The sequence below is a fragment of the Dendropsophus ebraccatus genome, chromosome 1 (assembly GCF_027789765.1).
Source record: "Dendropsophus ebraccatus isolate aDenEbr1 chromosome 1, aDenEbr1.pat, whole genome shotgun sequence".
Lineage (NCBI taxonomy): Eukaryota > Metazoa > Chordata > Amphibia > Anura > Hylidae > Dendropsophus > Dendropsophus ebraccatus.
This window is the reverse complement of record NC_091454.1, coordinates 34318050-34333110: the sequence shown is the minus strand read 5'-3', so window position 1 is coordinate 34333110 and position 15061 is coordinate 34318050. Positions and strand designations below refer to the sequence as shown.

At 45.7% G+C, this 15061-nt stretch overlaps 1 protein-coding gene across 1 annotated transcript in view; it reads right to left on the bottom strand.

Moving 5' to 3' along the window:
* The window catches only part of LOC138773108 (histidine--tRNA ligase, cytoplasmic-like), a 56352-nt gene that overhangs the window by 7681 nt on the left and 33610 nt on the right, over nt 1-15061 (bottom strand). Inside the window, exon 9 of the mRNA XM_069954085.1 lies at nt 6740-6833. Coding sequence (XP_069810186.1) covers nt 6740-6833 — 94 coding nt within the window. The remainder of the gene's footprint in view (nt 1-6739; nt 6834-15061) is intronic.

The window sequence follows — 15061 nt, the reverse complement described above, 5'->3', positions numbered from 1 at the left end:
CGTACTCGCCTCCAGTATGCCTGGGTATCTGGGCAGGTCCATATGGCATGAAATAGGTCCGCTGCCTGTAATTTACACTTAGGACAATGGGGTGTATAGGGTGTGGAGAGGGCGTGGGTTCGAAAGTTAAAGGCATATATTGCCCTATGAATCAGCCTCAAGTGTGATTCGCGTAGGTGTTCATTTGGAGTAGCCGATTTCACATAAGATAGTCCCTTAAGGATTTTCAAACCCACGTCATCTCCACTTAAGTTTGGCGTCCACCGTCTCATAATTTTGTCTATAAAGGCCTGGGAGGTGTGCTCGATGAAGAGAGCGTATATGCCTGAAAGAGGGAGGTGGGTGTCAGAAGGGACCAGCAGCTGGTCAAAGCGACCTGGCTTTTCCGTCTGGGGGAGGCTTTTAACTCTAGCTTTACTATAACTGCAGATTTGCAAGTATTGCCATTGCTGTGAGGAGGGGAGGTTATGTCTGTCAGCGAGAGTCTGCCAGGGTAAGTATGTGCCTCCTAAGGGGTCCAGTAGGTGTTCCATAGTACGGATTTGTGTAGATTTCCACGCCAGGAAAAAGGGGTTATTGTCACCTTGTGGAAAGGCGGGGTTATGCCATAGAGGGAAGAATTTGGACAGTTTATATGGAAGATGGTAAAGTTTACGTATGGCTTTCCATGCTGCCACTGTGTCTCTGATCAACATACAACTGCGTAGGTGTGACGGAGTCTCTTTGTACGTCGTATGGAGCAGAGCCGAGAGGGCCCATGGGGCCGCTATGTCAGACTCTAGGCTTAGATTGGAGAAGTAGCTGGTGTTTAAAATCCAGTCTCTCGCATGGCGGAACAAGGCCGCCAAGTTGTATAAACGTATATTTGGTAATTTCACACCAGCTTGATGTGGCGGGAGACACAGTGTAGAGGAGGCAATACGCACCTTTCTATTTTGCCAAATGAATTTGTTAAAAAGAGAGACGAGTTTTTTCACGTCGGGGTGTTTTAGTAGAAGGGGAACTGTCTGAATGGGATAGAGTAGTTTTGGGAAGCTCATCATCTTAACGAGATGAATCCTGCCCAGCAGAGACAGGGGGAGAGATGTCCATCTATGAAGTTCGTGTTCTATTTTATGGATAAGGGGAGGGTAGTTTAAGTCGTAAAGTGAGTTTGGGGTTCTACCGATTTTTATGCCGAGGTAGGTCATACTACGTTTGACCACTGTTACAAGAGGAGGCGTGGAGAGGCCAGCGGAGGTATGGGTTAAGTATAGCAGTTGACTCTTAGTCGCGTTTATCTTATATCCTGTAAAGGTTCCATAGTATTTCAGGGCATCAAGGACAGCGGTGGTATGCAGCTCCGGATGTTCCATAAAAAGAAGAACATCGTCGGCAAAACAGGCTACCTTAACTTCCGTTGCACCCACCCTGATACCCTGGAATATCGCGGAAGAGATGAGGTGACGGGCCAAAGGCTCCATGGCAAGGTTGAATAGCAGCGGGGATAGCGGGCACCCTTGCCTTGTTCCTTTCTGTAGAGGGAAAACGGGGGACAGAAAGCCCGGGGTATGGATCCTGGCCACCGGAGACGTGTAGATTGCGGTGATAAAGTCTCTAAAAGGACCCACAATCCCAAACTTGTCCAGGGATAAATCCAGCCACTCCCAGCTTACGTTGTCAAAAGCTTTTTCAGCATCTATCGCAAGCAGAGCTGGGGAGTGGCCGGAGTAGCCCCTTTTTGAGACAGCATCCTGGACCGCTAGGACCATACGTATGTTCGCAACCGCAGAGCGGCCTTTCACAAAGCCGACCTGGTGCTGTCCAATCAAGGCAGGGAGGGTCAGTGCTAGGCGATTAGCCATTAGTTTGGACAGGATTTTCAAATCGGCATTGATCAAGGATATCGGGCGATAGGAGCTAGGCAAAGCAGGGTCTTTACCCTGTTTATAGATAACCTTGATCAACGCCAGATTTCCTGTGGGCATCATTGTTTTATGTTGTATAATGGTATTAAATACTTCTAGAAGGGATGGGGTGATCTCTGTGACCAGGGTTTTATAAAATTCATTGGTATATCCGTCCGCACCCGGCGCTTTATGGTTAGGGAGATTTTTAATGACGGAAGCAATTTCCTCCGTAGTAATAGGGGTATTTAAGGATGTTAGAGCCTCCTCGCTCAGTCGGGGGAGCTGTAGCTGCTCTAGAAATTTTTTCCCTTCTGTCCGCTGTAGTGATTGGGCCGTGTACAGTTTTTTATAATAGGTCTGTAGGATCTCTGAGATTTGTTTTGGATGTGTGTGTTTCGTACCCCCGCTGTCTGTGAGTTCTTTTATGTACGACCATTTCCTCCTGCCCTTGGCCAGGTTGGCTAAAAGGGATCCCGATTTGTTTCCAAATCGGTACAGTTTGGCAAGCTGCTGGTCCCTATAGAAGTTATCCAACTTCTCCTGGGCCACCTCAAAACCTTGTCTCGCTGTCACCCAGTTTAATTTAGTCTGTTCAGAGGGATTGTTTATGAAGAGTGTGTATGTCTGTCGTAGGTTTGTCGTCAGTTTGTCATAGTTTTCTTTAGCTTTCCTTTTCATGGCCGAGGTGTGCGCTATTATTTTTCCCCTCACAACTGCTTTTGCCGCCTCCCAATGTATGACTGGTGGGGAGTCTGACTGAGGGTTATTTCCCACGTATTCCAACCACCAATGTTTGACTAGTTGTTTAAAATCCTCATCAGTCGCTAGCGAGGCTGGATATCGCCAGATGATATCTGTTCCCTTCGGGTGTTCCCTCCTAAAGGAGATACTAATTGGGGAGTGATCTGATATCACTAGGTCATGAATTGTCGCGGCCTCTACCTTGCCTAGCAAGGATTGGGATGTAAGAAGATAATCCAATCTGGCCCATGACATACTAGCGTGGGAGTAGTGGGAGTACTCTCTCCCTTCCGGGAACAGATATCTCCAGGTATCAACTAAGCCAGTGTCTGTGGAGAAGTCAGCTAACGTCTTTTCATTGCCTCTCCTATTCTTAGGGACCTGTGTCCGTTTTCTATCCTCGTCGTCCGACATTACTACATTAAAATCTCCCCCTAGTAATTTTGACGGTTCTTGATCAGCAAGTATTTTCGTGCGTAGGGAGTTAAAGAAAGGGGATTGTTTAGAGTTTGGGGCATAAATGTTATAGAGCGAGAGACGCCCAGCTGGGGTATTAACGACTAAATGTATAAGTCTCCCTTGATCGTCTATAGTCGTGTTCAAGACTGTATGGTCTAGTTGTTTATGTAGTAAGACCACCACCCCCCCCTTGCCACTCACTGCCGGGGAACCCAGTACCTCCCCCACCCACCATTTTTTCATCCTGCAGAAATCAGTGTCCGTTAAATGTGTCTCTTGTAACAGAGCTATGTCGGCCCGTAATTTTTTTAAGTGTTTGAGTACTAACGATCTTTTCCCAGGAGATCGCAACCCGTGTACATTCCAGGAAACTACTTTCATACCTTTAACCTGGGTCAAAAGAGAAGATATGGCCTCCTGAGAGCATGAAATACAGAGGTCGGTCGGTCTCATCCATGTGTAATGGTATTAAAATACAATCTTTATGAGGCACTGCGGAGATCAAAACATATCGTAGATTAGTGTACCATAGCAGGGAAACAGAACAAAAAAATAAACTATGAAACATAACCATATACGAGAGAGACAAGCTGCTAGACTTCACTTTTTTCACGTCTAAGCGTTGAGGGCTCTCGTCATGCCCTAACATTGTAGAGTCAGCAAAATTTGACTAACAAGCCAACAGAACTAAGGAAAGCCCTAACCGAGGTGTTGGAGCCGTCCTACTACACCTGCTAAATAAATTTGGGGCGTCCCACCCAGCGTTTGCCCAACCGCAGGGAAACTAGAATGCTTATATCCGATATTTATAGGGTAAGCAGAAATCCCTTGGGCTCCCAAACAAGGGATCAGGTATCACATGTATGTTAGATCTCATCTAGACCCACAGTGGAAGTATACAGTAACACAAATATGAATCAAGAGTGGAAAATTAGATGACACCCAGTCGAGAGTGGGGTGTAGGTTAGTAAGTCTGGTGAGGAGAGAGGGAAGTACCAAAGTGAAAGGATTTTAAGGGGAGGAGATGGGAGGGGAAAGGGGGGGATAGGGGGGGAAAAAAAAAAAAAAAAGGGGGGGGATAGGGGGGGAAAAAGGGGAGGAGGGGGGGGGGGGAAGGGAAGGGAAAGGGGGGGGAAAGGGGAGGGGGGAGGGAGAAAGGAGAGGGAGAGAAGGGAGGTATTTACAGAGGAGAAATAACAATATGAGCGGTGTCCATTAGCCACGAGGAATTAAGCCTCCATTATGGAAGATAGGGGCATTAGTAACTGTCCCGGAGAAAAAGAAAGTTAAGCTCTGGGATACCAGTTCAGTTCACGAGGCAACCTCCATAGTAGGGTCTTTGGGCGGCGATTCCGTTCTGCGACGCTTGGTGTTATCCGCCGGTGCATGGTGAGGATCGTTCTGCTTCTCGAGGAATGCTTGGGCTTCCTCCGGCGAGCGATAGATTCTGGTTAAGCCATCTTGCTGGAAAATCTTGAGTACCGCAGGGAACAGCAGGGTGAACCTGATCTGTTTACGGACTAGGGCGGAACAGATAGGGGAGAAGGCTTTCCGGAGTTTCACCACTTCGGCCGAGTAATCATTAAAGAGCAAGATCTTATGGCCTTTCAGTGTGATCTCGGTATTAGCTCTCTTAAAAGACTGAAGCAGCAAGGTTTTATCCGCATAATTGAGGTATTTCGCAATAACCTGCCGCGGCTTAGCGTCTGCACGTTGCTTACTAGCCGGTTGTTGTTGTGGCGGGGGACCAATCCGGTGTGCCCTCTCTACTGTAACTGCTACGTTCAGTCCAAGGGCTAGAGGCAGATCTTTGGAGCATAATTCCATCAATTGTGATGGCAGTATAGATTCGGGGAGACCGATAATGCGTAGGTTACTCCGGCGGGAGCGGTTCTCCAGGTCATCAGTCTTTTCCCTAAGAAACGAGTTCTGCCGCAAGGTTCTTTGTACCTGGTTTTTCATGTTGAACAGTTCATCCTCCAGTACATTTACTCGGTCCTGTAGTTCTACTATTTGTGAGGAGTGTTGTTTCAGTTCCCCCTTCAACTGTGTCAGTGACTCAGCCACTGTGGCGCCCAATGAGGATTTTAGGTCCGGGGCTAATATCTTGGCGACCTCTATGGCTAGCGCCTTGCACGTGAGGTTAAGGCCGGGAAGCAGCGGGTCCCCATCTGGTCCCAATATGCACTCACTCAGTGGTGTATGTGGAAGGTCATCCTCTTCTCCCTCAATCAGGCATTCCGCCTGAGCGGAGCTCGTAGCTGTGCGAGGCTGAGGCATCGGCGCCATTTTGTCCTTCCCCTTCTCCTTCACCCGGGGTTGTTTCCTCTGTGAGGGCGCGCTCGTCTCCGAATCCCCTCCGCGCCGAACAAACTTGTCCATCGGTTCCCGTTACACTTAGGGTACCGACGGGGTCTCCCAGACCCGGTTAGTGACAGATATTAGCGCGGGGGGCAGCTTTTGCAAGCAGGACGGCTCGGAGCTCAGCTAAGGTGCTGCCATCAGGCGTGCGCCGGAACCGGAAGCCACTGTTCGTATCTATTTATGGTCCAGATGGATATTGGTGGTTTTTATTCATACTGTATGATGTTTCCTCTTTTACAGCTGACAGATTCACTTGAATCTTTGATCACTGGAGATCTGACCTCAAAGATCCCTGCTGATCAGCAGAATGAAGTGGTTGCGGCTCTTCTGAAAGAAGGGATTGGGCTGAGCTTCTATGGATAGGCCATCAATATTTAAGTGCTGGAGGAACTCAAAGAGGTTACAAATAAAATACTAAGCAAGAACGCAATGGACTATGTTTCCACTCCTCTGAGATGTAAAAGAGGGGACAGCTATTTTATGCATCAAAAAAATTTTTTTTTGTTTGTTTTTTTCATTGAACTTGATGGGAAAAGTCTTAGTTCACATTTAGTCTACTTTCATGTCGGTAAGTGTTACGTAAACGTAAATGCAACAGACTTTTTTTGAGCCACTTGCAAACAGGGGAACTATATACTATATAAAAATTAGACACTACCTAGTGGTCTGCCGAGAAGACTTTGAATATTAGCTAACATGCACATGACCGATACAGTAGGAGAAAATGATGATGTCTGCTATAACAAGGTATCGTCATACATTGATAAAGTGCATTAGCCACAACCCCCTAGAGAAGAATGTCCTTTGTTCATTTTGTCAGAATCTCTTAAGAGGAGAACTAACAAACAAATGAAAAATAATTACACATTAAAATCCCCGTCATTACTTACAATACACATAACACTTGCCCATCATGCTGCAATTTTAACCACGTACTTAAATGAACCAGACCCTTTGTGTGCATCGTATTTTACATTCTACCAGACTGTGTTTTGCCATTGTGTAATATATTTCTTCCGACCAGGCTGTACCGTTTCCTTATTGAATCTATAATTTATGTCTGCTTCAATGTGCTCGGGTTCTACGTTTTTCTGATGTATTTCCACAGGCATAACTACACTTTAATTAGCTTCCACCAGATAAAATCTTTCTGCCAGCCCGAGACTCAATTATTCTGTGTTGCAACGTATGCAAGAAGAAGCGCTGAAGATACACAAAATGCCCTTTGGTCTCGCAGCCTACCATTTATCACGGGCACCTTTAAGAACAGCGCCCATGCTTTATACCGTTAAGCCTGATGTATTCTCCCACTCGATCCACAGTCTCCGGTCTCATATCCTTCTCTTGAATCATCTCGCTTCTGACCTTGTCCCAAGGGATCTGGAAGAAGTATGAAACACATAAGTTACTTGTTCTCGCCCCTCCCCCCCCATTTAAAGGTGTCACTAAAAACCTATTCCATCACAGCAGCTTAAAATCTGGTAAGGAATGAATGAGAAACATGTCACCCCAACCCGGGTGAGATCAGACAGTTATAAATAGAGGATTACGGCTCCTGTATCCAGTCACATGCTAATTTCTGCAGCTCTGAATAGTTGTCTGCCTTTTTCTAAATCAACCCCAGACCTTAAGTGCCAGCACAAGGCCAGACTTAAACGCTATTCTCACTCGGTCACAGAGACATTCATCAAAGTAAGGGGAGACGCTTTGCATCCTCGCATATGTCTTCTTATGTCCTTAAACGTGTAATAATATTTATACTGCAATGATGTCCTCCTTGCCTTCATTTCTTTCCATTTACGTATTACCCTGACGCCTGATATTGATGTATAAGCCATTAGAGAACATTTCCTCTCAGTAAAATTACCTGGAAACAAAAGTCCCTGAATTGTCCTCTCCTGTGAGGTCTTTGAATATTCTATTCATTTTTCAAGGTCTACTGGTACCACAGTTGTGCCATAGGAGGGTTGGATACGTCAGCACCCATATTAACAGGGTATAAACTCTATAAGTGCAAGAAATTGCCCAATGTAAAGTCATAAGTTCAGGCCCTAGAAGTAGATGGGGCCTGTGCCTTTCTGCACTCAAATACATTGGCTCTGTGCATCCATCCATTGTATTTGTGCATCAAAAGTATTATTCCTAGTATGAACCCTGCCTAACAGATTCAGTAATGATAAACTGGATTTCCATGTATAGTATATGAATACATGGAAATATGAAAACATGGTCTGCATAGCGGGGTCTACAGCCCTGTACTCCCTCACCTTCCAAATCATAGCAGATCGACTTCAGGCTGAGGCTTACATCAGGGCACAGGACTGTGGAGGTAATCTCTTTATAGCTGTAACCCCTCTCTCCCTGGACAGAGAGTGCTGCTATACAGTGCTCACATATACCCTGAACATTCCTTCATGCTCCCTGCAGTCTCTGTCAGCCCTTGTGTTTCCCATCCTCTCCATTACTCTACAGTAACTTATAATATCACATATTCTGCTGTTTCTGAATGTTTGTTTCATTAGTTTTATGTGTTATTCAGGATAATAAATCATTATTTTTGGGGTGTGGAACCAATTGTCTGCATTTCTATGATTTCTTATGGGAAAATTTGCTTTGGTTTAAGAGTGGATTTAAGCGCGGTCCTGGAAAGAATTATGCTTGTAATCCAAGGCACCACTGTATATGTCTTACCTTCCTCCTCTGTGCTGGTCCCAATGGATAATGGATAATCAATGGAGGTGGCAGGCCGGATTATGTGGCAGTGCTCCTAACGGTGCTACGGAGCAGAGTTTACCCCAACTAACATAAAGACCGGCACAGAGGAGGAAGGTAAGACACATACCTTCCTCCTCAGTGTCCTATGCACTATAGTGGGCAATCAGCAGGTTAGATTTGCCTAACTTGCTGATAGTTGCCCTTTAACAAAAATTACCAGGCACCTTTCTGCAGCACACATCCATACACACCTAGCCCGTTGTAACATCAACCAAGTGTGCCATCAAAAGATAACAAGATGGCGAAGGGGGGTGTTAAATGAGCCTTTATAAGTCAATCAATTGTTAAAGTGATACTGTATCCACCAACCCCCCCCCCCCCCCCAAACAGCTGGTACTGTTTGTTTGAGAGTCCCTCCCAGTCATGTCTTGGTTAGTCAATGTGGCTTGGTCTGTGCCCTAGGCCTGCAACGCCTCTACTTTCTTTCTTCCTTCCCTCCCCCCTCAAAAAGGCCAAAAATTTGTCAAAAAAGAATGCGGATGCAGGGCCATACATCCTGGGGATCCACTGGTTTAAAGGGGCAGATCACAGTCATGTTGTTACTATGCTTTGTCCATTTTCTTGACATTTCTAACTTATAGCAAAAACAAAAACTGCGATGCGAACCAAGTCTTAGACTGGAATAGTAATCTGCCCCAATGGGTGTAAAAAGCTTTTTATTAGAAAAACTATCTACACTGGATGCTGCCCATAGCGATCAATCACAATGCAGCTTTATTTCTTATATTGCTTTAGAATCATAAAAAGCTGTGTAGTGGTTGGTAATTACGGGCAACAAAAAAACTTAGAGGGAGATTTATCAAGTAGAGCTGGCTCAGTTGCCCCTAGCAACCAATCAGAATCCACTTTTCATTCTTCACAGATTCCTTGGAAAATGAAAGGTAGAATCTGATTGGTTGCTAGGGGCAACTGAGCCTGTTTCACTTTACAACAGTTTGATAAATCCCCTCCTTAGTTTATTAGATTGTTTTTAACTAATGTTTCCAGGTTGTTGTTTATTTTTTAAGTTAATTTCACAGTGCACAATGACTATTGGGGCACAACAGTGTGTCATTTTGGCCTCTGGATGGTATATGTCAAGATTTGCTGGATGGAATAGCAGACTGCCCTGATGGGGCTTTCTGACACTGGGAAGCTAAGCAACCTACTCTGCTGAACAAAGGTGCTGCTAAAACAGGATATTTCCTTGGAGTACAGCCTGTAGAGCAGCGTTTCCCAACCGGGTGCCGGGAGAACCCTCCAGAGGTGCCGCAGGATCCCGGTGGGAAATGTGCGCTGTCACTTTAAGTATCCCAAGAAGCTGCGGCCGCGCAGCTTCTCGGGATGCACAGACCACTTTGATGTTCCGCCCGTACTGTGAGCGGGCGGAACATAAAGGGAGCATAATGTAGGAGCAGGAAGTGTCAGCATCCTGCTCCTACATTCACTCCCATAGGCTGCCGGCACTTCATACCAGCAGCTTATGGGAGGCCGGGACGTGACCTCTCCGGCAGGCGTGATGATGTGATGTCATCACGCCTGCCGAAGGTCCCGTCCCCCCGGCTTGCAAGATGGAGCCAGAAGAGGAGGAGGAGAGCTTATGCCTGCAGCCACAGCGCGGATTAGGTGAGAAGGATGTTTGTTTTTTTAAGGGGCAGAGCAGGGGGCATTATTAGCTCATGGGGGAACCTCTGGGGGCATTATTAGTTCATGGGGGCACCTCTGGGGCATTATTAGTTCATGGGGGCACCTCTGGGGGCATTATTAGCTCATGGGGGCACCTCTGGGGGCATTATTAGCTCATGGGGGCACCTCTGGGGGCATTATTAGTTCATAGGGGCCACCTCTGGGGGCATTATTAGCTCATGGGGGCACCTCTGGGGGCATTATTAGTTCATAGGGGGCACCTCTGGGGGCATTATTAGTTCATGGGGGCACCTCTGGGGGCATTATTAGTATATGGGGGCACCTCTGGGGGCATTATTAGTTCATGGGGGCATCTCTGAGGGCATTATTAGTTCATGGGGGCACCTCTGGGGGCATTATTAGCTCATGGGGCACCTCTGGGGGCATTATTAGTTCATGGGGGCACCTCTGGGGGCATTATTAGTTCATGGGGGCACCTCTGGGGGCATTATAAGTTCAAAAGGGGCACCTCTGGGGGTATTATTAGCTTATGTGGGCACCTCTGGGGGCATTATTAGTATATGGTGGCACCTCTGGGGGCTTTATTAATTCATGGGGGCACAGCAGGGGATCCTACATACAGGGGGCACAGCAGGGGATCCTACATACAGGGGGCATCCCACATTCCTAGTCGCTTTACTGCACATAACACCAAACAGCACAGTTACTTTGGGAGCCTACAGGAGGGAGAAAGGAAAGGAAGTTGCTAGAAATGTGCGGAGCCTAAATTATTTGTCTTGCAGGTTCTGAGGGGATGAAACGTATCTGGAAGAAATCATCATGGAGGACTGGGCCGGATGGAGAGGAAAAGGGAAAGTGACGCCTCAGATCAAAGAAGACGTCACCTGTGAGTCACTGTATGACGGTTTTCTTATTTTGTAGAACATTATTTAGTAGGGGTGCCCCGAGGAAATTTTTTTTTCCAAGGGGTGCCCCAAGGTGGAAAGGGTTGGGAAGCACTGCTGTAGAGAGACAAAAGGGCCATAAAAATACCAGTAGATGGAATGAAATGCAGTGTATTGAAATACTAAATATGACCACAAGATGGCAGTGTAACTGCTTGTATAAAATCCAAGTATGATTGCTGTAGGATATAGCTGAACAGTATAGAGCATTCCTTTTATTTGTTGTGTATTATTTATAGGGCTGGGCTTACGTATTATGGCTCCCTATGTAAAACTATGTTGTAGTGTCCTCCTCCTCCTATTGTGGTGGGGTGTTATATTTGACACAGTGCAGACATGTAAAAGGGGGGAGAGGTATAATAATAATGCCATATTAGTAATATCTGCACCTTAAAGGTATGGCAACTTGCTGCGGAAATGCTTCAGATTTTCTGCAATGGCAAATCTACACCAGATCATGAGGATATTTGTGAGGATTTGCTGCCTCATATATGGCGATCAATATGCAAAGTGCACAATGCCAATGGATGGATTTATTGCATTCCCACTGAAGTCTGTGTCTGTGATCACACATCACATTCACTTTGCTGTTACTGTAAATGCTGACGACTTCCTGCAAGGAAATCTGTAATGAATGTGGCCGTACCATTAAAAGAGGCTGTCCACCATTTTTTTTCTTTCAAATCAACTTGTGCCAAAAAGTCATATAGATTTATAATTCACTTCTATTAAAAAAATCTCCAGTCTTCCAGTATGTATCAGCTGCTGTATATCCTGCAGGAAACTGTATTCTTTCCAGTCTGGAGAGCAGGAGAGGTTTTCTATGGGGATTTGTTGCTGCTCTGAACAGTTCCTGACATGGACATAGGTGGCAGCAGAGAGCACCGTGTCAGACTGGAAAGAATACATCACTTCTTGCAGGACATACAACAGCTGATAAGTACTGGAAGACTGGAGATTTTTGCACATTGCACATTTTTGGCACTTTCTGGGAATTTTTTTTTCTGAACTACCCCTTTTAGGCTATGTTCACACTTGCGTAAATCCCAGCCGGAGTTTTACACGTATATGTCCGGCTGCGAAAAATATGCGGCTGGACATATACGTAGTGTGAACATAGCCTAAAGGTGAATTCCCATCTTAGGATGTTATCCCCTAACTATAGGATATGGGATAACAAGCTGATGGGTGGGCATCTGACTGCTGGGACCCAATTAATTCAATGAACAAGGACAAAACTGTGCCCCCTCCAATCATGTCCAACACATTCTGCCAAACGTTATAATTTCTGGAAATGTTTGGTGGCCCCATAGATAATGAATGGAGCGCTACACATATGCACGGTCAGCTTGTTATCCGCCAACCTATGGGTAGGGGCTATCTACCACTTTAAGCTCTTAAAATTGGCCTCTATAATTAGCACTAGTGCAGTGGCGTAGCTACCATAGAGGCAGGCTAGGCAGTTGCTATGGGGCCCGTGCAGGAGGGGGGCCTGGGGGAGAAGGTAAGAGCATATGTCCTTCTGCTTAACCCCTTATGTACTGCAGTGTGTAAGTGACCAAATGTTTACTTACATGCTGCAACACAAAAAAGGGTTAACAAGCAGAAGACAGATCTCTGCTTCACTGCTTTGATGACCTCTGACCTCGGTTGTCCAGCTGGCAATCAAATAGGAAAGGAAAATGTGCAGAGCTCCTGCAGAGGTCAGGGGTTATCAGTGCAACAGCAGTAAAGCAGAGATATATATATATATATATAGATATATAATTTTTGCTATGGGGCCCCGTGAATCCTAGCTACGACCATGCACTAGTGGATAGACAGAAAAAAACTGTCAAATATATTTATCTATATATATACACTGTATAGGGAAAAAAAGAGAGACATCGAGGGAGTCTGCAGGTCTAGGTGTGCCATCTGCTCCATGCATCTTATACAGTAACTCTCTTTGATGGAAAGAGTGTTCAAGAACGCTGTCTTCCCCTTCTGACTTCAGACAGCAGTGCACACATTGAAGAAGGGAAGCAGAGACAGACTGTGGGAAAATCAAAAGCGAGTAGCAGAACTCTAGAGATGGCAGCCTCCCCTTGGCTGTACACAGCCGAATTCACATGCAGCAGATTTATTGCAGACATTTCTGCAAATTAATAAAAATGTTCCACACATGTAAATGTTTCTGCAGCATGTGTAAGCTGAATTAAAGGGAAAGTATTACCTACATTTTCTTTTACTGATTAGAGTTGGATACTAAAAGATGTTCTTTTATTCCAATCTGTTTCTATGTTCTAATTTTTTTATTTCACTATTTATGATGGGGGCTGTTCTTAAGAGCATTTAGTGACATGCTTTACAGCAAGACTCATGGACATAGATGACAACAGACAGACTGTTCCTTTGAGATGAATGTAAAACCTTGATGAGTGTGCTCTGTGACCTTTGAAGAGGTAATTCCACAGGGGGCTGCTATTGTCTGCTCTATCTACTGGTGTCACATGTTGCTAATATGCTGTACAGATCACTTTACAGCAGCCTCCTCTTATCACCACAGACAGAAGAGGAAGTCTCAGCTTAGTTTCAACCCAAGTACTTAGAATGAAAATGGCAAAATATCAGGATTATTTTATAATATAGATAGGAAAATTAGAAAAAATTTCATCAAAAATTCTTTAAAAATATGTTAATTATAAAAACTTTATACAATAAGTCATTTTTTGATGATACATTCCCTTCAAAGTCAGATAAATTTCTGCATCAAATGCTGAATATTCTGCTGCATGGAATTTACCATTATGCTTCCTGTGCATTTACACGGCTTACACATCCATACAGGGATTTTAGCCTGAGTTCACACTTCCATTTAAGCGGTTCTGTTGCAAGTTCCATTAATTTTGCAGGATCTGAACAAACAGAAAAGTACCACAAGCAGTACCAAATAGCCACCAGGTGTGAGTCAGATGGACCCCAGTGAAGTCAATGGGATTTGTCAGGTATCCGCCTGCATCAGTTGGTTTCCATTCTTGAATGACCATCAGACTCTGTTCTGTTCTCAGTTCTGTAGTGATAGGGGGACTCTATAACAATAGCTCGGAACAGAGCCCTGGTGGATGGGTGACCCTAGCCTTACATGGCGTGGTCATATGACCACTAGTTTCTGATAACAGCCCATATAAAGTGCAAGTGATCAGCCAATGAGAGAGAAAATGCTTGTTTATCAGCTGATTGTATTTTTTACACAGATATTAAAGTAATCATTATCAGCTGCACACAGTCCTGCGAAAGCGGATGATGAGCGGTTGTCAATGATAAAATTAAAGGGCAGCACAAATGACTGGTCAATCCCTTGTACAGCGCGACCTGCACAATAATTCAGGATTAGAAAAACATGGTCGTGTTCTCCTAGGAACAGCACTACTCCTGTCTCCAGGTTGTGTGTGGTTTTGCAATTAGTCAGACCTGACCATTTAATCACCTTACACAGCTCCGACTAGTAAAGGGGCCTTATGGTATAGGATCTCTTTATATGACCTGATCTCTGGCCATCAGCGGGAGAAAACAAGTACTGATCAGCGAGATCAGCGCTTGTTTTCATTACCTGTAGACAACCCTGCAGCATGATTCATATCTGCATTGTTTGTGTGGCCATTTAAATGTATTGCTATCGGCCGCACATCTCGTGTACAGGGGATGTGCAACCAATAGTGATGATTTGTACTGCCCACACAGAGTATGCTATCAGCTGTTGAGCAGGATTTTTTTCCTCCTTGGCTGATCACTGACACTTCTACAAACATCTTTCTTAGGGTGCTTTCACACCTACCGGATCCACAGCGTATCTCACTTCTGCGGATTCGAAGCGAGAATCGCTACGGATCCGGTATCAATTCACCCCTATGATAGCACATATTCGCAGCGGGATTGACATCCCGCTGTGAATATGTGCTTTAACTCCCTGGTGCCCGCAGCCCCGCTGTCGCATCCCCCCCCCATCCCGGCCACATCCCCCCATCAGCCCATCTCCGGCCCGCCGCCGCGAGCATACATTATCTGCTCGGCGGCGTGGCTGATCGTTAGGAGCGCGCGGGCCGCACAGAGCCGGGGCGCATGCGCGAACTGACAAGTGCGCGCGGGGCCTTTGCAGTCAGATGACGTCGCCAGGAAGGCCGCGGCCAGCCCGCAATGAATATTCAGGTGACGCTGGGAGGAGGTAGTTGGGAGGTAGGACAAAGTGCGGTATAAACGCGGCACCATGACTCCTCTTTGGCA